Source organism: Schistocerca gregaria, chromosome 2, assembly GCF_023897955.1.
Source record: "Schistocerca gregaria isolate iqSchGreg1 chromosome 2, iqSchGreg1.2, whole genome shotgun sequence".
NCBI classification, from domain to species: Eukaryota; Metazoa; Arthropoda; class Insecta; order Orthoptera; family Acrididae; genus Schistocerca; species Schistocerca gregaria.
This window is the reverse complement of record NC_064921.1, coordinates 540,525,018-540,551,044: the sequence shown is the minus strand read 5'-3', so window position 1 is coordinate 540,551,044 and position 26,027 is coordinate 540,525,018. Positions and strand designations below refer to the sequence as shown.

Genomic DNA, 26,027 nt, shown 5'->3' with positions numbered 1-26,027 from the left:
AAGAGTGACCATGGAAATGCCTGTGACATCACACGGACAAGAGAGAACCTGTTATAAATACAGTTGGAATCAGTTGACTAAAACAAGCCATTTCTGGACTTAGTCCTTATTGACATAAATGTGATGTTCCAAATACAGAAGCAAATTTGTAACTCATGATCATTGTAGATGAGAGTACTACATATTGATATGTTGTTTATGTGAAGCCTTGTATTTATTTTGAGAATTGGATATTGGTTTTGTGCTCTTAACTTCCAGCAGTAACTGCAGCACTTCGATAAACGAAGTTTGATCAGGGAAGGTTGGCAAGTTTGCTGCAGTAATAATCTGAACAAGATAGAAAAATAGAAAGTCATAGCTCCCCATCAAATTTTACTTCGCTACCCAATATCACGGTAAGAAGCCAGCAGAACATCGCATGTAGTGACTGGTGACAACAACCCAGAACAAATATGGCCGGGAGTAAACAGAAGTTATGAAGAATAGTAAATAAAAAGAACAGTAAACAGAAATTTTAAAGAGAATTGCTGAATTTTGAGTACAAAGATTTACTGGAGTTTATATCTGTTGTCTATAGTAATGAAGATCAAGAGCAAAGATTACACTGCCATTTAGACTCAGATACTAACACTGAGAATGAAGAATTTTGAAGACGTTTGGGTAGTCGATGAAAAATTTTTAACTACAATTACAACAGAGAGGAAAATTACTAGTCCACGAGATGGAAGATATCAATTGATTAAAGAAGGCTTATGTCATATTAATCCCACGACCAATCTAAAAGAGCAGTTGTGGATTGCAGTTGCAGCTCATCAGCCTGTAATGGCAGCAGTGTCAACAGCACACTCACATTTTGTGACACAGCACAACCTACAAATGGATTCAGCTTCCAGTTGGCATCTACACATGGCTAGATTCTTATGAACTGTATAAAATGTGAGTTGATTAGTTTCCAAAAGATTTTTGGGGGTGGTGTTTGTGTTTGGGGGGGGGGGGGGGGGGGGGCAGGCATACTGCAAGCGATTTTGCAACCAGCGTTTGTGGCTGTACTACAGCATCATACCTAGCTTTGTTACAATATTAAGCCAAGGTAAATAAATGTTTTATTGTAGATGATGTTTGTCTGTGGCAACAAGAAAAATGGTTGTGTATGTGCCTATGTGGTTTAGAACATTTAAGTACACAAGGAGCTAACTGCTAGTACAGAAGCAATAAATGTGACAGGAGACAACACTAAAACCAAATTAAAACATGAGATAAAAAAACAAACAAGAAACTTGCACAAATGCCAAACTCAAACAGCCTATCAGTGAGCCATGTTAGGAACGAGAGATCCACAGTAACATATTGCAGTTACAGACAAAACGTTCTACCTTACTGAGGAGCTAAATTTGGAACATTGCAGTTTAGTTCAAAATGAAGTGAATGAGCAATTTAGAGATGCGAACAAGGAACTGAAACAATTAAAAGAATTAACTGGGCAGGGATTTAACACAATACATGTACAAATCTCAGGCAATCAAGTAATGTTGAAAGTGTTGGCATAAAGCAAAGATTCACATGTGGCCACAATTTCAGGCTCCATACTTGTTAGTTTGGAGGTGCCAGTAATTGACATAGTCTGTAATAAAGTAAGGCATAAGAGTGAACTGTCTGTAGATGCAGCTCATTCTGATGCAGAAACAGGTAGAACAGAGAGTGAACTACCAAAAATTTGGGATGAGTTGACTTCAGCTAAGGAAACTCGAGGAGGTACATAATTAAGCTAAGATACACTGGCACAGATAGTGAGGGAGGATTGGAAGAAGCTATTGGTGCCCTAATGACAGAAGTTTATGACAACAAATTCTTAAGAAGTAGATTTCAAGCAAATATTTGTGTGTTCCTGAAAGTGTACTGAAGTACCCTGTGGATGGAAACCTAGCTTTGAAAGGTACTTTAACTGTAATGAGTATGCTGAAGAAGATTAAAGCCTTAAGCACAGGTTTATTGGAGAATGGGATATGAGCGGATGTACCAAAGCACATTGAGTGCGTCTTTTTTTAAAAAAAGAAGTATTTGAAGGAGAATATTTATTTGAATGGAGCATTATTCCATGAAAGTGTATTACTTAAGCTGTTACACTTCTTCTTATCCGTGGAAGCAGTAAGGTTTATAAGCAATATATGCTGTGTAATTTTAGGCATGCTACTTTATCTAGGTGCTTGGTGCTGAAGAGGAAGAAGTGTACTGTTTGGTGAAAGAGTTAGAAGCCTAAATTTAGGATGTGTATATTGCTCAAATCCCAGAGCCAGTTCAGTTATTTCATGCTGAGGATACCATAGGGCATGCCTCATGTTGTGTGCCTCTTGAAAATCTGTATCTGAAGTGGAAACATTTTGATTTAATTTTCAATGTGGGTTAAGATATTATGAATTTATTTACTTACCTGAGTCAGTGGCATTATCTACACAGTTATTTGTTTATTGTTGGAGAAGAAGAATAGTGTTAAGATGAATTTGTGTCACTGTGTATTGTTAGCAAACTGCAGAAAATAAAAGATGGGCTGAAAACTGATCAATATTTGGGAAAAAGTAATAAATTTGTGGACAGAAGATGTTAGTGGAGGATAAAAAGAACTGGTTCTTCAGAGTGGATAAATTATTTTGGAGACTGTGTGTACTGAATAGTAGTAGAGGATATGATTCGGGGTACGGACATTTTGGTATATGGAAGAGTATGCTATGACAATTATATTATTCTAGGAATCTAGGTAGAGAAGTAAAAATGATATTAATAAGTTGTGACTCTTTTTTTTTTCTCCACCAAAGGGCAGAGCTGTGTTTCTTATATATTTAGAGATCGTGTTGCTTTTATTTTTGTTTTCAATGGTTAATTTTCACAGACATCAATTTTTCTCAAAACTTTGTTCCTTTGCTTTGGGCTCCTGTGGTTCTGTGTCTCCATTGCCTAAGAGAAAAGCAGGTGTGAGGCAAGGACCGAGGACATGTTGGAGCACCAGTTACCACCTACGGAGTTCTGAGAAAGTGATATCTGGGGAAGAATCCAGATAGCATGTGTGGTGAAACAGGCACCAAGGTCACGACTGTCATGTTGTAGAGCATGCTCTGCAACACAATATTGTGCAATGCCAGCATGCAAATTCGGTCTACGCCCTTTTGTCCTAATTGATGCCTTGATGGAAGTCATGCTGATATAAAAGGCAGCACAGTGTTTCCGTAACAGCTGGTATATGGTTGGTAGATTCTATGACAGAATGGACCTCATTTCAGAGCATGATTTTAGGAAGTCATAGCCTTGTTGAAGTATCTGATTAATACAGGTGTACTCAAAAGGGTTTTTTTTGGGGGGGGGGGGGGGGGGGGCGGGGGTCAGCAGTGCCCAGATTGGATGTGATGGCCCAGGAAATCTGCTTTTGAACTAGGCTGGTGGCGTAATTATGTACGGAGAAGACTGAGGTGAGAATGGCTGTGTTGTGCAGTAAAGTGTCTACATCTGAACAAATACTTTTGCCTTGAATTCCAAGGCTGTATGAAGGGAACGTTTGACATGGACACGATGGCAACTGTCAAAATGTAAGTACTGTTCTTCGTTAGTAGGTTTAATGTGAACAGAAGCTGACCTACGGTAAAGATGAGACCAGTGTCAAGGAAAGTAGCATGGGATTTGGAATAGGACCATGTGAAATTTAATTGGGTGAATATATTTAAAGATTCGAGGAATTTTAAAAGGTCAGCCTCACCATGAGTCCATGTGGCAAAGATGTCAATCAATTGATTTAAAACAAACCAAGGGCTGAAAGCTTATGGATACCAGGAAAGCCCCTCCAAGTGACCTATGAAAGGTTGGTGTAGGGAGGAGCCATCCTGGTTCCCATGGCTGTACCTCTGATCTGTTTGTATGTTTGCCCCTCAAAGGTGAAGCAGTTGCTGGTAAGTATAAACCAGATTATGATGAGCAGGAAGGATGTCATAGGTTTAGAGTGAGGTGAGTGCTGTCTGAGGTAATGTTCAGCAGCAGACAGACCATGTACATGGTACAGAGAAATGTGGCATCACTGGTGACAATCAAGTCGTGTAGTGGGAGTGGGATGGACACAGATTTCAGGTGATCTAGGAAATGATTGGTGTTTTTGATATAGATGGGAAGTCCTTGAACTATGGGTTGCAAGTGTTGATCGATTATGGCAGATATAAGTTTGGTGGTTACTTTAAAGCCAGCAACTATGGGATGGCCAGGATGATTGTGCCTGTGGGCCTTAGGAAGAAGGTAAAAGGGGTGGGGGGGTCTATCGTCTGGGGTGTTAGTCCTTGTGAGGACTCTGAGGTTTTAAGGAGGTACTGCAGGTCATTTGAAACACGAGGATGGGGTCTTGATGGCAGGTGCTGTATGTAGAGGTGCCAGACAGCTGGCATAGATCTACTCCTGTTGCTCAAGTGCCATAGTGGTAGACCACTTGTCTGCTGTGATGGTAATGATGGAGCCATTAGTTTTTAGGGAACAAAGAGCCTTGAGTTGTGCAGAGGATGGATTAGGGTCATGAAGCAATGCTGGATGTGAGGAATTCTTGGAAGGGATGATTTTGAGGTAGTGGTGGTGGATGAAGTTGGGACTGTGGTTGGAACTGTTAAAGGTAGGGTTCAGTGCCAGAATTGCTATTGGAATGGTTTAGGATTTGGCCACAAATGATATTTCCAGTTGTCATTACTTGTGAAGGAAAGTAGGTCCTTCACACAGCACAATTACATGGATGTTTAGGACTGAAAATGAGACCCATGGGTAGTGCAGATAATTCAAGTGGTGAGTGCTTTAGACGAGAAGTTGAGAACACTGCATCAGTTATTGGTCTGGGAGACAGTGGTGAAGGCCAAGCTTGGCTTGTAGGAGAGGAGTGGTGGATGACGATTTGAATGTTTAGGAAGCTGCAGAGGAGCAAAAAGGGAAGCACCACAGTTGAGGTAGTTTAGCAGAAAGTGGGATAGCTTTTTGAGGTGAAGTCTGGCATTTGTTGCAGTCTGAAATTGGCGTAGTGGATGAGACCATATAAGGGAACATGACAGGCAGATCACTGCAGGATTTTTTGAAAGGAGAGAAGTCTGATGGAGCGGAAATTGGTAGATGAGGCATATAGGTCACAATTAGCAGGATAAGTGCAAAAGACTGCTGTATTTGAAATTGTAAAAGAGGCTGGTGTAGAGTAGGATTACATCAGAGAATGGGGACTTTTAATGTTAGGCCTTAGGGAGTCACTCCAAGGGACAAGCAGGTTTCAAGAAACAGAATGTGGGACCTTAGTTTCAATAGTGGAAATGCATGTTTTCAAAAGAAATGGATATAATATGTGATGGGATTCATCATTGTGAGGAAGGTTGGTTTGGAGTGTTAGAGATGGTGGGAGCGGCAACGAAGAGAAGCAGAGCATAGAAAAACAGAAGAAAGCAAGGAAAAAGAGTGCAAAAATTGGAAAAATTCATATAAAAATTGTGAAAACAGACAAGGGCTAAAGAGAGCTAATGAACAGGTGAGAATATCTCAACAGAAAAGTGCCCTATTATGATACTCAAAAAAAAAATGATTGGGGAAGTCTTGAGAAGATGCAAAATTTTCAAAACTGTACTAACAGTAACAGAAAGCCATTGGAGAACATTTAATCTATCTTGTTTGGAATGTTACTTAAAATTGCCGATGGTGGTAAAAGTCAGTCACAACAGTCTGGCAATAAAAAAAAGGGGGAGGTACAATAACATGAAACAATTATGTAAAGAACAATGAACCCACCTATGTTCATGGAAATCACTACTTGAAAAGATTTAGGGGCCAGATGTTGGCTAATTTAGCTGGTACAGATAATTAAACATGCGAACTAGCACATAAGGTAGAAAACAGATGATAGTTTGAACACAGATTGATGAGAGGGTTACATGAGAAGGAGTGATGGCCACACAGGTTAATATACCAACAAAATACATTTAAAAAATATAAGTAATTGAATAGATAAAAAGTCTACTCACCAGGTGGCAGCACAAGAACACACACGTGTAAGAGGTATTAAAATTTGCTAGCTTTCGGAGCCAGTGACTCCTCCTCCTGGCAGGAAGGTTGAAGGAGGAGGAAGAGGCGTGAAGGAAAAGGGCTGGTGAGGTTTAGGGAAATGGGTAGAGTTCAGAAAAGTCACCCAGAACCCCAGGTCAGGAGACATACCAGACAAGATGAGAAGGAAAGACTGATTGTTGAAGGGTGCATCAGACACGATTATAAAAGCCGAGACATTAATAGTGGAAGATAAGGTAATATGAAAGACAGAGAGAACTGCTAGAACATAAAGCACAATTTAATAAGAGCAAAAAGCTAAGTGCATTAGAGGCGGGAGGGAGACGGCAAAAAATAGAGAAATGAAAAATGCAAAAAAAAAAAAAAAATTAAGAGGGTGTGAATAAAGGATTAGCTGCTGTGACGAACTGAAGAGACAAAATAAATTAACAGAAATTAAGGCCAAGTGGGTGACAAAAATCTTGGGCCAATCTCCTGAACATCCTTCAGCATTTTCCACCACCTTCCAGACCAATAACAACACACTAGCACAAAAACCAGTCACATTAGTACAGTGTTCTCAACCTGTTGTCTAAAGCACTCTCACCCCCTGGATTATCTGTACTTTCAAAGGGACTCATTTTTAGCCCTAAACGAGCATTTAATTGTGCTGCTTTCGTGAACACATTATCCCAAGGACTAGTCACAACAGAACAGTGTCCTTAACCTCTCATCTAAAGCACTCTCCTCTCCTGAATTATCTGTATTATCTAAGGACCTCACTTTCAGCCCTAAACCTGCATTTGATCATGCTGCTTTAGTGAAGAACCTCCATTCCTTCATACATAATATCCATTGGAAATATCACTTTACAATCCAACCCCAAAACCTTTCAAACTGCAAACCTGACATTGAACCCTGCCTTGAACAGTTCAGACCACGATCCCAACTTGATCTACCATCACTACCTCAAAATCATCCCTTCCAAGAATTCCTCACATCGAGCATTGCCTCACAACCCTTCCTCAGGTTCCTACAACATGACCCTAACTTGTTCTCTGCAGAACTCCAGGATCTACATTTTCTAAAAGTTGATGACTCCATCATTATACTTCCAGCAGACAAAGGATCTAAACTGTAGTACTTGACCGAAAGGGGTATGTTTGTGAAGGTCTACACAAGCTGTCTGACACCTCTACATACAGTGTCTGCCATAAAGATCCCATCCATGTGATTCAAACTGACCTCCAGGCCCTCCTTAACACCTCATTCCCTTCACGAGTACTACCACCTCAATCCATAGAACTTCTCACCCCACCCAAACCATGCACCCCCACCACTTACCTTCTTCCTAAGATCCACAAACCCAGTCATTATGGCCGTCCTATAGTTGCTGGATTCAAAGCACTCACTGAACGTATATCTGCCTTAGTTTATCAACACCTGCAACCCATAGCACAAAAACTCTATTCCTACATCAAAGATACCAACTGCCCTAGATCGTCTGAAATCCGTGCCCATCCCAGTCCCACCACATACCTTGCTTGTCACCATTGTCGCCTCCCTCTATACCAACATCCCCTACATACATTGTCTGTCTGCTGCAGAACATTTCTTAGTCAGTGCCCACCTGATTCCAAACCTGTGACATCCCTCCTACTCACCTTAATCAGCTTTATACTGCCAACAACTACTTCACCTTTAAGGGGCAGACACAGAAACAGATCAGGGGTACGGCCATGGGAACCAGGGTGGCTCCTTCCTATGCCAACCTTTCATGGGTTGATTGGAAGGGGCTTTCCTGAGATCCACAAGTCTTCAGCCCCTGGTTTGGTTTAGGTACATTGATGACATTTTTACCATATGGACTCATGGTGAGGCTGGCCTGATAAAATTCCTGGAATCTCTTAATACCTTCTCTCAGTTAAATTTCACATGTTCCTATTCTGAAGGCCAGCTACACACTTCTGTTCACATTGAACCTACCAACAAACAAAAGTACCTACATTTTGACAGTTGCCATCCTTTCCATGCCACACATTCCCTGACATAGAGCCGTGGCTTCCGAGGCAAACATATTTGTTCAGATGCAGACTCTTTACAGCAATACATCACCATTCTCACGTCAGCCTTCACTGCTCATAATTACCCCACCTGCCTAGTTAAAAAGCAGATTTCCCAGGCCATCACTTCCAATCCTGGTACTGCTGATCCCTCCACAAAACAGCTTTGGAGCACACCATTGGCGACTCAGTATTATCCTGGTCTGGAATGTGTTAATCAGCTACTTTGACAGGGCCATGACTTCCTAAAATCATGCCTTGAAATGAGATCCATTCTGTCAAAAATTTTGCTCACCACACGTAGACTAGCTTTCTGTTGCCCTCCCAGTCTCTGCAGTATTCTTGTCAGACCATATACTCTTTCTGCACCCATCTCCCTACCTTATGGCTCCTATCTCATGACCGTGCCCACTGCAAGACTTGCCCTATGCACCCTCCTACCTAGCCGTGTAACTGGCAAAACATATATTATCAAAGGGAGAGTCATCTGTGAAACGACATGTCAGATACCACCAATTTATCAATTAAGATGACTGGGCATAGGCAGAGAGTATATACTGGCAACTTGCAACATCCTGTTGCAGAGCATGCTCTACAACATGACATTTGTGACCTCGACACCTGTTTCACCATATGCATCATGTGGATTCTTCCCCCAGACAAGAGTTTCTCAGAACTCTGCAGATGGGAACTAGCACCACAACATGTCCTTGGTTCTCGCCACCCACCTGTCTTTAATGTATGATAATTTCTTCCGTCTCAGCTTTTCTTCTCTGTAACATATCTTTGCTTCACTCCGTTTTAGTTTTCTGCATCTTTCATTGACTTTCCCATTTATTTTCCACCTCCTTTTCCCTCCTCTGTTGTGTACAATGCACTTAGCTTCTCACTATTATTAACTTGTGAAAAATGTTTTAGTAGTAATCCCTGTCTTGCATATTACCCTGTCTTCCACCTTTAAGCTCTCAGGTTTTCAAATCTCATCCGATGCAGTCCCCAACACTCAGTCTTCCCTTCTCATCACATATAGTAAGTATCCCCTGACCCACGGTTCTGGGTGACTTTCCCAAAATCCACCCCTGTTCCTCTACAGTCCTTTTTCTTCACCCATCTTCCTTTCCCTTCAACCCTTCTGCCTGAAGAAGAGGCCACTGGCTCAGAGAGCTTACCAATCACAACAGTCTTTTATGTGCGTGTTCTGCGACCATTTGGTGAGTAGATTTTTCATCTATAAAATTAAATAATTTTAATAAATGAATAAAAGGTTTATTTAACTTCGACACAAGTCTTTGTCAGAGGGGTTTCTTGATAATTTAAAACTGCTAATGACTGTGAAAGCATCATTTGGTGCACAGAGTAACAAACTGTTTTCTTGAGGTATTATGTTCAACATTTACCAAAGTGCATATTCATAAGAAACTTTAACAACTCATTAGTTGTATACTGTGATGTTGACTCCCTCAGATGAGGGGATGAACTGGAGTGAGCTCTTGCACACTCGAACTAGACTGACCTCAGCATGAGGCTTTTGCTTTGCTGGGAGGGAGGCATTCTCTTCTGCTGTGCCTCCCATTGGTTGTTATGGATTGCAGTGAGCTCTCGGTAATGCCTGAGGTATGAATTGGCATTACCGTCTTTAGTGTTGCGCCAAGATCTCTGGATGATACCACAAAAGTCTTTAATCACAGTTCACAATTAAAGAAAGAAACAAGCAAGTTTTTCCATCATTATGAAGGTACTTACAAAATTATAGTGACTCCACATCTTAAGGCTGTTTTCTTAGTAGATTCTTCAAGTTGAAAAAAAAAACCTCTATAACATAGATACCATCAATTATAGAAAGGATATATTGGTACTCCGCATATGGAAGAGACAGAGTTGCAGAAAACACAGCTAAAAGACTGCTATACATTTGAGCTTTTGGCCACAAGGCAAGGCCTTGCAGACAGCCGTTGTAACCACATACGATTGTTGAGCCATGTAATAAGAGGGCATTCAGAGTAACAGTAGTGAATGAGTAGGTAAAGAGGAGTAAAACATATCTCACAAGACAGATTGAAATCCAGGCATGAATATGGGCTATGGTACAAGTAAGTTACCTCGATATGTGTAAAATTGATAAGGTAGATTTGTAAATGCTATTAGTAGGATATTGTACCCTAATCTGTATGAAAGTATGGTGTTGGAAAGAGATGGGCCTAGAAGAAAGAGGTGACCTTTACATGAGAGAAAAAGAAAAAACACAAGTAGGAACACTGTAACTGTGGAAAATTAAAATATTATTTGAGAATAATATTTCTGTGGAAAGAGGTGTGTCTTGACATCAGTTAGTACTGTCAGTTTCAAAACTTCTCCAAAGTAGCAAAGATGTGGAATTTACATGGGTTTCTTGATATGTTCCATATCCTAATCTAAAGATAACAGAAGAAAGAGACAGTAGTCAGAGTTTTGCATGCTATTCTTCATTATTGTAGAGATAGCTATCTGATTATAGAATGCCCAACAACAACTGCTTGTTAATTGTTCAAAACATGTAACTCCTCTGGTTCAGTGGCAGTCTGATTGCTGAAGGTGTTTGGTGAGGAAACTGGCCTCATAACAAGAGATGTAACACCTACACAGGACAATATCCCAGTATCGCTCTAGAAGTTTTGGAGAGTTTCATGTACTCTTCCTAAAGGACTCTAGGTTTCCTTACCCATGGTGCACCACACATCCAGTGCTTTTTCAAAGTGTTAAGAGCATGGCTAGAAAAGCCTGATTTATGGAAGCATTATATTTGATTAGATGCAATAGGGGTAATAAATATTGCGTATCTAAGCTCCCATATCCATATTAAAAGAATGAGGATGAGGCAGTACTGTTAAAAAATAAAAAAAAGTAGTCAAAGTGGAGGTAAGTACATGCCTGTGATTGATAGTTTACAATGTATTGTGTGTGACATTTCACAGTTATCAAATATAATAAAGAATATTTATTGCACATCAAATAGACAGAAGATATTTGATACTTGTAGATAAAAATTAATGTGCAAGGCCAATCCTCTCATCTGTCAAATAGCAAAGCTAGCGTCTCCTATCTTGCTCCTGAGATGCCTTCCTCTTCATCTATCTCTATTAGCCACGCAGTTCTCTTTTCCTTTATATTTTCCTTAATTATGTTTCATCATGTCTCTCTATTCTTCTCCTCCCTTCACCATGAGTCTCCCTCATACTCCCTGCTGCCAGCACTCCTATCTAAAATCTTTCTCTTCAATAATGTATTTTTCAAGGTGTACCTTTCTAATTGTTTATCTCACTTTTTGTATTAGATGTAGTTTAACATGCCTACTAAAACATATGAATGTAAAATAAGTAGAATGCCTGGTTAGATGTAAGAGAGGGCCTGATGGCCCTAATCTTGCCAGGTTAAATAAATAAATAAAAAATAAAACTAGTTTTTGAGTATTTATGGTTTGATTGGTGTTTCACAGCAGTGACATCATCATTCATCTAAGGGGAGAAATCTGTAGTGTAACATATAACTTCAGTGAAATGATGTGTTGCAGAAGCATTTTTCAGAAGGATAAATGGTGATCTCCACTATCAAGTTTATTTTGACAATGAATTAGAATAACCTACTCTTTGGCTGTATGTTTCATTTATGCACATGTATTATGAAATGGGCAAACACAGCATATATGCAAGCTGGAACAATGCTGAACATTGTGCAACATGCACAGTATCTGCTGGTTGGGTAGTTTATTCTGTGCCATCGGGTCCTGCCTCGGAGATATTGTGCGAGTCAAAGAGGAAGAGCGATCATGATAGTGCCTATGACATCATGGGAACAAGAGAAAACTTGTTATAGGCTCAGTCAGTTGGAATCTTTTAAATAAGACCAGCCATTTTTCAAATTACTCCTTATCAGTGTAATTGTGATTGAAGCAAATTTGTAATTCTTGGTCATTTCAAACAAGAGTACAATATATGATAAATTGTTTCTGAGAAGCCTCGTATTTATTTCAAGAATTGGCTGTTGGATTTGTACTCTTCACTTCCAGCAGTAACTGCAGCACTTTGTGAAATGTAGTTTGGTCAGAAGAAGCTGGCGAGTGTGGTGAAATAACAAGATGAGCAAGATTGAAAAATAGGAAGTCGTACCTCCTGATCAGTCTCTACTTTGCCACCTGATATCGTGGTAAAGAACCATCACATACATTGCATAGTTTGACTAAATTGCAGTTCAAAACAGCTACTTCCTAAAACAGCTGTGCCAAATGCATCCACTTGACACCAACTCTTTGGCTTTAGCTAGCAGACAAAGATACTTGTTTCTTTGTTCTAAGATCCTATATTCCACTGCAGAGTACTGCTTTGCATTATACAGTGTATATGTTATGCAGATCCCGCAATTGGTGTGGTACCAGAGCATTGGTTGCACTTACATGTTGTTGCGTTTGTGCACTTCGTATCCTGCAAACACTGTCTTACCCAAGTTACCTTTTCAAACTGGGCTTCATCGGATGATGTGCAATGCCAGTAACTGAAAATTACTTGGATTTTAAATATATTTATGAGCAGAAAATAAAGCTATTTCAAACTGGCTCTGTTAAAATATTTCATCTGGAACAATTTGCTATGAAATAGTATCTTATTAGGTAATTTTTTGTATCCCCATTTTGAGGCAGAATTTGCATTTATAGCAAAATTTCAGTTTTTCAGGTAGAAGATGATTGCATTCAGAACCAGAGAATGGATGCAAATAAACTAAAAAGTTTGATAGCTATCATCATATAGTTTTACAAGTGTTTCATGTAAATGGTTTCAATCAATGAAGAATTAGTGACAAATATGTGCTCTTGAAGCTAAGGGATTTCAGGAGGAATGGTCTACCTAGCCACAGCCCTCACCGCTCCAGGCAAAGTTCTAAAAGACTGTGTCAGTGCAAAAAGGGACTTGCACAGTGATTTAGGACAGGTAGGGCATTCTGGTCATTGACCCCATCCCCAGAGGCGAAAAAATGAATGTTTATCATTACCATGAAACTCTGCATAAGCTGTGATGGGCCCTTCAAAACAAGAGGTGTGAAATGATCAGTGCAGGCATTGTGGTGGTCCACAGATTAACCTTTTTCTGTAATTATGGTTTTTTTTCCTTCAAATAATAATATTTAATTTCTGTATGACCATTGTAATTTTGTGTGGATGCGAGTTATTCCGAATGCATATTTTTTAAACATATTACATTAGCTCATATCTAGTTTTCAACATTATTCCTTGCTTCTATCTTGAGACACATGTTGCACTGACTAGTTCTAAGGGTTTCCGTAAATATTTTCTAAAATTGATAAGCTTTTTGGATTTGTGGTATTCAAATACTGACTAGTTTACACTAAGCTTCTGTATCTCAATTGCAATGCAGTGAATTTCAGATTATAGTAAACATATGCAAAGCCAATATTTCATAAATTGCAGTGCATAGTGTACTCACTGTCATTATTTTTGTTTTAGAAACCAACTTTTGTGCAGCGTATGGGGTGGCGAAATGGATTGGGAGTCAACATACGAAAACACAGTCTGGGTTTTTCTGCTTCCAGTACATCAGTCCTTCGACCAACAACATCTTTACAGCTGTTGCAGCTAGCAAAGAAGAGAGTGCAAATTGCAAAAAATATACTAAATGCTAGACACCAGTCATACCTCAAACAGCTGCAACAGTACAGACGTGAAGTGTTAGAAGATTCCTTTGTACGTAATTGACTAAAACACAGTAGTTTAACATAGTCTTGTAACATGGTTACCACAGATTTTCCCATTCAAATTTCACTGCTAGTGATCCATTCAATGGACACACATCTTTGGAAAGCTTTCCCTTGCTGATCCTGGTAGATAGTTGGTAATATAGGGAAACTTCCTTATAGGGGATGGAAACAGCTACAGGAATTATCATATAGCTTGATAGGAGGTACGTCAACCAATATTAATGTTTTGTTTTCGTGTAAAGTAAAATTTATGTTGTGGCAAAAACATCAACAATTTATCCATTCACCAGTCTAGCAACAACCTCTGACACCAACCTGTTGCTTGGTGAAATGATGAATATTACTCAGCAATTAGAAACAGGCATGCAGCTTTGCGGAAATTCAAACTTTATGCATCTACAGAAAACGTTTGTGCCATCTGGGATGTGAGACACGTGATAAAAAAGAAATGAAGTGGAACTCCTGGAAGGAATCTGCAACTTCCATTTATGAGTCCACTTCCACTGTGCAAGTTTGGGACTCAATAAGGCAGATGTCAACTGAGGACAGTACACCTCCGCTTTCGGGCTTGTGGAGAAATGGGGCCTTTGGGGACATGACTGAAGACATGGCTCAGGTTTTAGCTGAACACTTTTTTATAGTCACTACTTTATCCAGACAAACCCCTGCACTCCAGGTTTTCCGTCTTCTTGTGTAGTGAGGTGACCTACAATTGTCCATTCTCCATGTGGTAATTGGAATCAGGTCTGTCTGTGGCCAGAAACACTGGTCCAGCATGGGATCAGATTCATTATGCCATGCTCCAGCATCTGCCATGGAGCCAAAGGCAAACTCCTACCTTGTATCAGCCAGAACGGGTTTGATGGATAGTATCCCATTACTTAGGAGGAGGCAATAGTAACTCCATTGCAGAAACCAGGCAGGGGTCATACCGATCCTAATACTTACTTATGTGTAGCCCTCACTAATTTTGTGGGTAAGTTTCCTTAGTGCATGGTCAACTGCTGCCTCGTACGACTCCTCGATGTCACCTGTCGCACTCACTGTGCAGTTTTGTGCCCTAGCATTGCGCCCTTGACAACTTAATCCTACTGGAGAAAGTGATACGGGATTCCTTCTTATGCCATAACCACTAGTCTTGAAAATGCATACAGACAGCTCATGGAGGTATAACATCCTTAGACAACTTCATTAATGGGGATTATGTAGACATCTGGCACTTCTTACCCACACCTTCCTTGAGGATCAGAGCTTTCTAATACCACATTGGTGATGCTTTTCTTGTTTGCTCTGTTTAGGACGACGGGGTCCCCAATGGCAGTGCACTTAAGTGTCATTGTTTGCAGTCACTATTAGTGGAATCTTCTCCAGAATTAGAAGCACTGTTAAATGCTCTTTGTTTGTGGATGACTTCAGTCTTCCACTCTTTGTCTGATCTTACAGATATGTGGCAACTACAGCTGCCTGTAAGGAGGCTGGAAACTTGGGCCAATAAAACTGGTTTAGGGCATTAGCATAGAAGACTGTGTGTCAGTTTTAACCGTCTTCGTCAACATTTTAACTCGCACTAGGGAACTATATTATATGTTTAATTTGCACTTGTTGGGTGTACTATTTGACTCGAAGTTAACCTGACTCCTGCACCTGAAATCACTGCAAACAAAGGGCTTCAAATCAGTGAAAATTTTGAGATGCAGCTGTGGAATGGGGTGCAGAGCTAACAGATACTGCATCCTTCAGTTTTATATGCCACTTGTCAGATCATGGTTAGATTACGGTAGCAGGATTTGTGGATCAGCTCATATGTCGGACCTCAAGATGATAGGTGCCGTCCACCATGAGGGCATTCAGATATCGACTGGAGGCTTCTGGATCATCCCAGTTCAGAGTCTGTGTGCAGAGGCTGGTAAACCACCACTCTGGATTTTGCAACACCTCCTTTTGGCCCGACAGGCCCTGAAAATCTCAGCGTTGCCTTAGTCATTGGCATGTAATGCGGCTATCTGCCCCCAGCTTTGAGCAGCTGTTCAGGAATCAGCCCCCATGTGACCAAGCCATTCGGGATAAGGTAAAGTTGTTTACTTCAATTTTAAGTACATAGCAAAGTTTCTTTGTTGTTTGTATGAATGGATCCCAGTGAGACAATGCCTCTAGGTGTTCAACTGTTTTCCCTGGCAGGGGGCAGTTTACAAATTGTGATGCGAAGTTATATGGCATTATGATTACACTGGAGTGGATTCACAAGCTTCACAGTACAAAGTTTGTTGTTTGTTGTGAGTCACTCAGTACACTACAAGTGATCCATCAAATGTATCCAGTAGACCAGTTGATTCGGCTCATCCATGGCTCCTTACAATGCTCGAACACCATGGCAAGAAAGTAGCATTTTGCTGCGTTCCTGGACACATCAGGATAGAGGGAAATGACGTAGCTGACAAAGGAGCCAAAGAAGCATGTTGTGATGGTGGTGTACATCGATGTGCCATTCCCTTGTATACCTTATTTCATTATCTGACAGCCAAATCCTGTGTCAGTCTGAAACTGAATGATTGGAGGTGATGGAAAACAAATTGAAGTCATTCAGACCGACAACTGAGGCATGGTGGACTTTGTGTCAACCTCACTGCTGGATGGAAGTGCTGCTCACCAGACTGTGAATAGGGCATTGCCCTTTAACACATGGTTCCCTCCTTCGACAGGAGGATCCACCACTCTGTGAAGTTCATGGTGTGCCACTTTGTTTTGGTTGCATTTATGTCATATACTGACATCAGGGCAGCCGTCGGTTTGGCTGGAGATCTGCCCACTATCTTTGCCAACACTAACATCTGTATTACATGTTTTTTGACATTTTGTGAACTGTTGTGCCTCATCCCTGTGATGTTGGACTTTAATGCATTATAAAATTATAAACCACTCAGCATGTGGGGATAGCCTACACACATCCTCTGCCTAACACTAGAATGGTATGCTGACTTTTCATCAGTGCACTGATGACCACAATGTTGCGTGCCCTGCATCCAAAAACACCATAACAACAAAAAAGGTGGATTCCATATCTCAAAACAGTCATAATCCAAAGAAAACTCTCAGGCAACTATCAGATACGAGGAAGATAGTATTGACTGGTGCAAGAGATTGGCCTACCTCTTCTCTCAGTATTCATCTGTTCCAAAGAAAAAAAAAAGGTTGGGCAAAATGAAAACCATCTAAATGGCTTTTATACCACAATGGAATGTGAATGGTTTAAGAACTCATATGAAAAAAGGAAAGTGTTTAAAACAGAACAGACCCTCTTGCCTATACATAAGGTGTATTTCAAACCTTCAGACAACTTTGTGTTTAAAAGCTACAGCATCCACAGGAAGGATGCTACAGATGGTGGGAGGGCTAAGAGTGGAGTGGCAGTACTTGTCCATGATATGTGCTGCTCTATACCATCACCTTCCACCTTCGAACAGAAATGGTTAAGTTTATACACCATTAAGAATAATAGTTGCTCCCTATATCAGCCACCTCATGAACATGTGGATAATGAGACCCTGTAAACTTCATCAGTGATATCCCCTATGCCTTTTCCCTCTTCTGAGATTTGAATGCGCAACACATGCAGGAGGGCTGTACATACACTTGTTTCAGTGAGAAGGTAGTCGAGAGGTTCCTCATGTCAAATGGTGTCTATTCCCACAATACAGGAAAAAGACACATTTCAGCTCTGTAAACAGATCATTCACAGCCACTGACCTTTCCCTCTGCTCTCTCGTGATAGCTGATGCTGTACCTTGAGAGATGACAAAAGACTTGCAGTTTATTGTAATAAGTGTTGACCAGGTTTCAGTACCACTAAGAGTATCTTCTTCAGAAGGAGTAGAGTAACGTAACTTACACTGAGTTGAAACTATAAGAATATGTTATGAGCTAAAATGTTAAAGTCAAATAGCAGAAAGCATGGATTAAGTCCTCCATGACTTTTGCTATTTGACTTGAGCATTTTAGCTCATACTGTATGCTTATAGTTTCAACAGAATGTAATTCTGAAACAGAATTTATTCCTTCTGACAAAGATACCCATAGTGGTATTGGAAACCTGGTCAAGGCTTAATGCAAAAGTTTATACAGCCGATTGGCTGCGTACTTCATTTATTCAAAACTTAACTAAACGGATACTAGAAGAAGCCAACTGGACATCTTACAGCAACAAGGCTGTATTCTAACATACATCTAGGATCCAGGATGCAGGATGTGGCAGAACTATTATTATTATATAAATGCATGTGACACAATCTGGAGATACAATATCATCCAACAATAGTATGAATGGGGCTTCTGGGAGTGTCTTTTCATTACGAACTGATCCTTGCTTTCAGAGCAAGACATTGTCCAATGCTCTTTTTGTGGACAGTTTTCAATCTTTGGTTTGCCTTCTAATCTGAAGATGACCGCTGTAGATCTGCAGATAACATTGAGAAGACATAATGTTTGGGCTAAAAATACAGGCTTCAGTTTTTCCACAGATGAATGTGTCAGTTTTAATCAACCCAAACTGTTTCTGGGGGATACCACTCTTAATTTTAGGTAATCAGTCAAGTTATTGGACCTTATCTTCAGTAAGAAACTCACTAGGTTTCAGCACCTGAAGCATCACAATAGAAGAATGCTAATCATCTTAAAGTGCCCTAGTGGCAGATACTGGGAGGAGGCAGACAGATCCTTCTTGTTATTTTACAGAGCTTTAGCTTGGTCACAGCTGTACTAAGGCTGATTTATATGGTTTTACATAAGTATCAGATTTAAAGATGTTGGACTAAATTCACTATGAGGGTTTTGGATCAGTTGCAGTTGGCAGGATATATCTTGTTTGCTCAGATCCCCTAATGTAAGGACCATTCAGCAACTGTACCCAGTAAACAAAGTGATCCAAGATATAAGACACCCTGGGAAATGAGTAAGCTGACATGGGAGCAAGGGAAACATGCAAGGAAACTGATGTGCTGTCCCCTTGAGTGGTATTACCTAATTGGTGAGGTGGAATATGGTTTGACAGTGAGTGAATAAGTGGCTGGAGGTACAAAATCACAAATTAAGACTGGTAAAGCCTACAGTTTTGCCATGATGAATGTCATTCCTGTCTTACAGTTGGAAGGAAGTGGCTTCAATGTGACTGAGAATAGGGCACTACTTCTTGACAAACGGGCACCTCCAGTGGGAGGACCAGACAGTGTGGGGTGCTTATGGCATATCAGTGTCACTGTGCCACATGTTACTTGATCGCATTTTATATTCTGACGAGGGGCAGTAATTTTTCCTAATAATGATTTGTTAGCACAGTTGTTAAATAACAATAAGTAGAGTGTGGAAAAGGCTTTACGATATTGTGTATTGCCAGGACTCTTGCCCAAATTATTTGGTACATTATTTTAATGTACCCGAAAGTGCTCACTGATGAGGCAGGCCAATACTATATAAAACAGTTTTATATATGGACTGTGTGGCCGCTACTCTCGTGATAATTATTGTTAAATTGAAACACAAGTTTTTACTTGTGTGCTTTAAATATCAATGCATAAAGCTGTTACCCAACATTCACTTGTTCTCACAATGGCTACCTCCTGTCCTGTTTTTATGAGTGTCAGCCACTAGGACCAGGAAATAACTTCTAGTACTTCCTTCTACATCTACATCTACATCCGTACTCCGCAAGCCACCTGACGGTGTGTGGCGGAGGGTACCCTGAGTACCTCTATCGGTTCTCCCTTCTATTCCAGTCTCGTATTGTACGTGGAAAGAAGGATTGTCGGTATGCTTCTGTGTGGGCTCCAATCTCTCTGATTTTATCCTCATGGTCTCTTCGCGAGATATACGTAGGAGGGAGCAATATACTGCTTGACTCTTCGGTGAAGGTATGTTCTCGAAACTTCAACAAAAGCCCGTACCGAGCTACTGAGCGTCTCTCCTGCAGAGTCTTCCACTGGAGTTTATCTATCATCTCCGTAACGCTTTCGCAATTACTAAATGATCCTGTAACGAAGCGCGCTGCTCTCCGTTGGATCTTCTCTATCTCTTCTATCAACCCTACCTGGTGCGGATCCCACACTGCTGAGCAGTATTCAAGCATTGGGCGAACAAGCGTACTGTAACCTACTTCCTTTGTTGTCGGATTGCATTTCCCCAGAATTCTTCCAATGAATCTCAGTCTGGCATCTGCTTTACCGACGATCAACTTTATATGATCATTCCATCTAATTCTTATTTTATTTGTCATTGTCATGACTATTTAATGGTTTTATTTAGGTGTGAGGAAAGGCCCTGAATGTGAATGTAGACAAACATTCCTATGTGTGATTCTTACTTCCATTTTAATATGTTAATAAGCAATTTTTCAACCAATCTTTCATTTGTCTACATTGCATGTGCAGGAATACTGATAATGGCAGACTGTACATCCACCTTACATTGATCACTAGTAGGTTGCATAACTAAATTAGGCTACCACCATTATCAGACTTCAGTGTTCAGCAGCTGCCATATGATGCATTTCTGGGCAGAGTTCCCTCTCAAAAAATTACCGTCTCACCTTTCCACGCAATGTACCAAGTTTCGTCACTGTCGCTTTCTGTATGACTTGATACATGCCCTATTCTATCTCACCTTATTTTCATGATCACCATTTTTTCGAAATATGAGGGTATTCTGAAAAGTAATGTCTCCAATTTTTTTTATTCTGTTCTCAATGTCAGTCGAGATATTGCGTGCCATGCATCCTACTGTTTACTTTCTTGCTTCACCGATGCAAGTTGTGACCCTCTTCTGTTAGAGACCTTCAAATGGTAGCCTGTAACATGGTGGCATGTATCGTAGCCTTGTCAGTGTGCGGGAAGCATAAATTCGAATAGTTCAACTACATGTGGAACACCCTCTCCTTCAGCATGACAGTGCCAGACTACACAGGAGTGCTGTGACATCTGCAGCTATCCAAGAGCCTTGAGTTTACTGTCACTGATCATCTTCCATACACTCCTGATTGGTCCTACCCGATTTTCATCTGTTTTCAGAACTTAAAGAACATGTTTAAGGACTTCCCTTTGGACCAAGCGAAGGTGGCTCAGTGGTTAGACACTGGACTCGCATTCAGGACGACGATGGTTCAATCCCGTGTCCGGCCATTCTGATTTAGGTTTACCGTGATTTCCATAAATCACTCCAGGCAAATGCCAGGATGCTTCCTTTGAAAGGGCACGGCCACACTTCCTTCCCCGTCCTTCCCTAATCCGATGAGACCGATGACCTCGCTTTCTGGTCTCCTTCCCCAAACAACCCAACCCAACTTCCCTTTGACAGTGATGAAGCAGTGCAAGGAGAGGTAATATTGTGGCTCCATGAACGAAGTCAAACATTCTACAGTGACAGTTTCAAATAACTTGTTTCTCGCAGGTTAAAAATGTATTTGTTGCCAAGATGGTTGTGTTGAGAAATAAATATCCAGGCATGAAAAATAAAAATGTAGAATGCTAATATAGATTGTTTTATTTAAAAATCTTAGTTTTCACATAAAAGATTCAAAGGATTACTTATCAGCACGCCCTCATACAATGGGGGCAACAGAACTGTAGCACACAGTACTGGATAGTACTGGTTCTCTAAATTTACACAATGGAGTATTGTGAGAAAGTTGGCTTTCCATTCACAATTTCCATTCACCTCTGAGCATATCTTTATACTATACATGAACCATGCAAAATGTTAGGGTGCTGTTTTCCACGTCTGTTTTTAATTCTTAATGTGCCTATTCATTGCTCTATGATTCATCTACATAGTGGGTGGTTACCTTTACGCATTTTGTTTGTATTGCATCAGGATTTTCTGCTATTAGTACATTATGAGTCTCTTCATAAATTTTTCAAGTGGGCTGAATTTTGGTTCCCCTAAAGAATGGTACTTGATGGCTTTGCTACGACATTCTTGTAGTTGTATGACTGCATGACTCAGCAAGGAGATCTGGTTACCTGACTGCGGCGGTAGCAGTGTAGTTTATATATCCAAGAAGCAGGGAAAGGAGGTAGTCAGTGTAAACTTCAGATATCAGTCCACAGAAATTTTTCCAAAAGGGGGCAAGACTTAAAAATCCCATTTTTTAAAAATATAAATGAGTTAGTTAGTTTCAAGGCATGTCATGCTATAAGAACCAAATTATGTGGATGACTCAAGCAGAGATATATATCCAACCATGTTGATGGTTATCCACACAATATATAAATAAAAACTGTACTCAAGATTCTGTACTTAGGTATGTGATGGAGTTCGCTCTTACTACAGCCAGGTAACCTGTTCACCTTGCCGAGTAATATGGGTGAAGAACAACAATGGCAGATGTTTTGGTTGCCTATACTATTTTGTTATGTAGTTGCCCAAGGCCTTGTAACGAACAGAATCTGTGAGGTATTTTATGTACTTGAACAGGTCAGTCCATTCATCTTTCCTTATAAAATCATAGTAAGTGCTACATTTTTGAGTAACTGTGCGAGCAGGCCTCTAAACTAGGACATTGAGTTCTTCAGGGACATCCTGGTCAGTGACACTTTTATTTATGAACCTTTCCTAACCACTCAGTCAATGCTACTGACAATTTATACGTGAGGGAGGGGACACACAATGATTTTCAAAATTTCTTGCTGTGTTTTGAAAAATAAAGGGTAGCATAGACACAGTTTCATAGAAAACAATCTCTCTCTCTCTCTCTCTCTCTCTCTCTCTCTCTCTCTCACACACACACACACACACACACACACACACACACACACATATATATATATATACCTTCCTGCTCCTCCCATCCATTTTCTCATTTTTTTGTAGTGTTTAATTTTACTGTGTAATATGCAACTATATATTTTAAAACTGTTGAGATATGCTGTAACAAATGTGTGTTTTTTGCTGTATAAATCTTACATTACTTTGTTACACAGAAACACTCAGTTGATTGAGATATGTTACAGCAAGTCATTAATTTTTTTCCAGCAGATGCCACCCTACAGAGTGGAGAAAAAGCAAGAGTTCCCAGCCTTGTACGTATACTTATCTGCCATATGTTCAAAATTAATGGACCTGTAAAGTTTTACGGTTCGCATTTAAACAGCAGTCTAATTACATGATATGTGAAGACCCTTGTGTATGCTCACATTCTGCGTCTGTTTCCATGTGCTTGTTTCTAGTACCTTTACTGAAGTGTTTTACACGTCAGTTGCCGGATATTCCTGATTATTTTATTGATTTTAAATGGACTGTTTTCACAGTGTTGTAGCAGAAGTTCAAGATGAAGAGTCAGTCATCTTTTCAACCTTTTCTCCCTTTTAGGAATTAAGTTATTTACTTATGTTTCAGTGTATCTGGATTCATGTTCCTTCATTGAACTTTTTGGAATACTCCAATTATGATAGAAGATAAAATGTATCCTGTGGGCCTTCTGAAATTTGAGATAGATTCTTCATTTTTCAGTTTTTGAGGTTTTATTTTTATTTTTTTTATTTTGCACAACAGTTTACTATCGATAGTTCCTCTATTACACCTCCTTCTGTTTTTGTTCCAGGTTCTAATTGTGCTGCTGTGATATTCTCTTCAATTTTGAAAGTAATCTGTGATGTGGGAAAATCCAAATTTCATAGTGACTGGCTTGAAAGACTGTTTGAAAAGTTAAGTGCCGCATGGGGGGGGGGGGGGGGGGGGAGTTAGCAAAAGTGAGGTATTTTGCAGTGTGTGTTCTTGCTCTATTAATTTGAGACGCAAAGTTTTCAGCCAGTTTTTAATGACTCCCTTTCAACACTTTATAAGCGTAACTTCAAAATTAAATGTCAACATCAGTTACATTATAACTTTCAGATCAGTCACAACCATAAAGTTCGATACATCGTCAACAGTCTAGGTGTTAAGTACCACGGATAGTTCCACCACCATTAAATTGATTTGGACAATGAACTCAGTGTTTTCCAGTTGATATATGGATTCGTCAAATGACATTTATAACTTTTTTTTATGATGATGATGATGATGATGATACCTGTCATTCTTCCTGAACATTTTTCTCTTTCATCTAAGAAAATGAAATGGCTAATGACTGATGGACTGGCGCCATATTTCTAGGAATATATGTTAGAAGTAGCTTGTTCATCATATTACACATGGAGTTTTGATGAAAGTATCAATTTAAAACTTTGAAAACTGCAAAGTTGGAAGAATATTGGGCCTAAGAAACCAGCCATTTATGGAGTTATTTAAAGCGTTACTAACACATATGTAATTGATGTATCTCCAAGAGTAATACATAATAAAAGAGCAAATTTCCAAGATTTATTTTTCATATATACTTTAGTTCTTTGGTGTAGGGTGAGTTTTTGAGCAATTTCTTCCTCTTAAACTTCCAAACGTTCTTGCTCATTCAACAAATATGAGTTTTTTGTAGCAGGATTACAGCAAACTGTGAAACCTAACAAGTAAACACACAATTCTGTCAATATGACCAAACTGACAGCAGCTATGACATTCTCTTATGTTTCTTTTGAAATAATTCTAGAAATTGACAACAGAAGGCAGCTCCAGTCAAGGCATAGGTAGTGAGATGTCTGTACATTCTTTTCATGTGAAATGAGTGCAGTTTTCAAGCCACAGGTGGCTCATGCACTGGGAAAATTGCTTCCTGACCTGTACCCTGGGTGCACTCTTTTTAACACAAAGTTGTGGTCCGAGCAATGCTCGGGCTTGGTCTCCAAAGTACCAAGCAGCCATTAAATTTAGGTCAGGAAGTTTGCATTGCACAACAACACATTACTCCACAGCTTTCTTAGTCAGCAAAGTTCAAAGTGATGTGTTACATCATAAATTATGTGAAGCAATTTCTGAAGCCAACTTGTCCATAAATAAATGGCTTACGTTGATCAGGTGGACCTAACATCAATAAAAAAGTGTTCAGGTTTTCAGATAGTGCTGCCCAGGAGAACCAAGGCAGACAGCCTACAAACATCAGAAATTGCAACATTTTTACAATGTATAATGCTTACATAAAGGCTTTGGAGTGTTTAGCTGAAGAAGCAGATGAATTTTAGCTCAATATTTAATGTGTGTTATTTTAAATGAATTATGTGAGAAAATCAGCCAGCGAATTGCAGGTATAAAGTGTTATTAACAACCCTGAACCATGGTTTCAACAGTTGTAAAATTTTCTTCTTTCATGGACATTGTAGCTGCCCTTTTGCTGTTTTCACTTTTTTGTCTAATAGGTGAAAGTTTGATTTTATTTTTTGCACATTGACTGTCATTGAACGGTTTTACTTTTATTTAATAGTGTCCCGTCTAAGTATCAGTTTGATTACTTTTAAGACCCAAGGTTAAACGTGGGTCACTACACATATAGTCTTCCCAACTCCGAGAGAAAAAATCTTTAGTAGCTTTACTACCAATGTTTACAGACGACGATACTTTAACCTTTCGTTCAATTGTTTTAGTTACAAATCTCTAGTTTGCTCTTGGCATATATCAAGTAACCTTAACGTTTATTAATCTAAGTTAAATTAATGTTCAAGACTTGTATTACGTTTCCAATTAACGACGTCAGTTTATTGACAAGAATTATTAATAAATAGGTTCACTCATACTATCTCATTCAAAGAAGTTCTTCAATTAGACGCCTCATAGTAGGATTCCCGCTAGCATCACAGATGTTAGATAATATCCTGTCATTAACTATGATCACTAGTCGCGTGAAGTTAAAGTTTCCCACTATCACAATTCAAAGTCCGATTCCAGTTAAAATTCTCAATTCAGTAAAGCGTTTAAATGTTCACACGATTTGACATTAGAGCCAAAGAGATTACTATTCACCTTCCCGTTTATCTAATCTGATAAATGTCCAAATTAAAGTCTTGAATTGACAATCCTCAAAAACAATCTCGTCACAATCTATTCTTGATCCCCATTTAATAAAGTCCCAATTGTTGTTCTCTAAAGCTGTACGTCATAAATAGCTTCCGAACTAGAACAGACTAGAGACTGTAGTATCATAATTACAGCATATGGCTATTTATACTTTAATAAACACTATCTTTGGTGTCCCAGACCTACGTTCTATGACTGTAATATTGGTTTTCTTACATATTGGAATAACTAATATTTTAATATTTTCTACTGTTTTTCCCCTTCCTATGT

The 26,027-nt window shown here is 39.6% G+C and overlaps 1 protein-coding gene across 2 annotated transcripts in view; it reads left to right on the top strand.

Moving 5' to 3' along the window:
- Window positions 1-26,027, top strand: part of LOC126331298 (uncharacterized) — a 120,591-nt gene that overhangs the window by 52,758 nt on the left and 41,806 nt on the right. The window contains exons 3-4 of one of the 2 annotated variants that reach the window (XM_049996460.1): window positions 13,585-13,821; window positions 22,854-22,897. In XM_049996460.1, coding sequence (XP_049852417.1) covers window positions 13,585-13,821; window positions 22,854-22,897 — 281 coding nt within the window. Of the gene's footprint in view, window positions 1-13,584; window positions 13,822-22,850; window positions 22,898-26,027 lie in introns of both variants that reach the window. The other variant, XM_049996459.1, reaches the window with a different exon arrangement.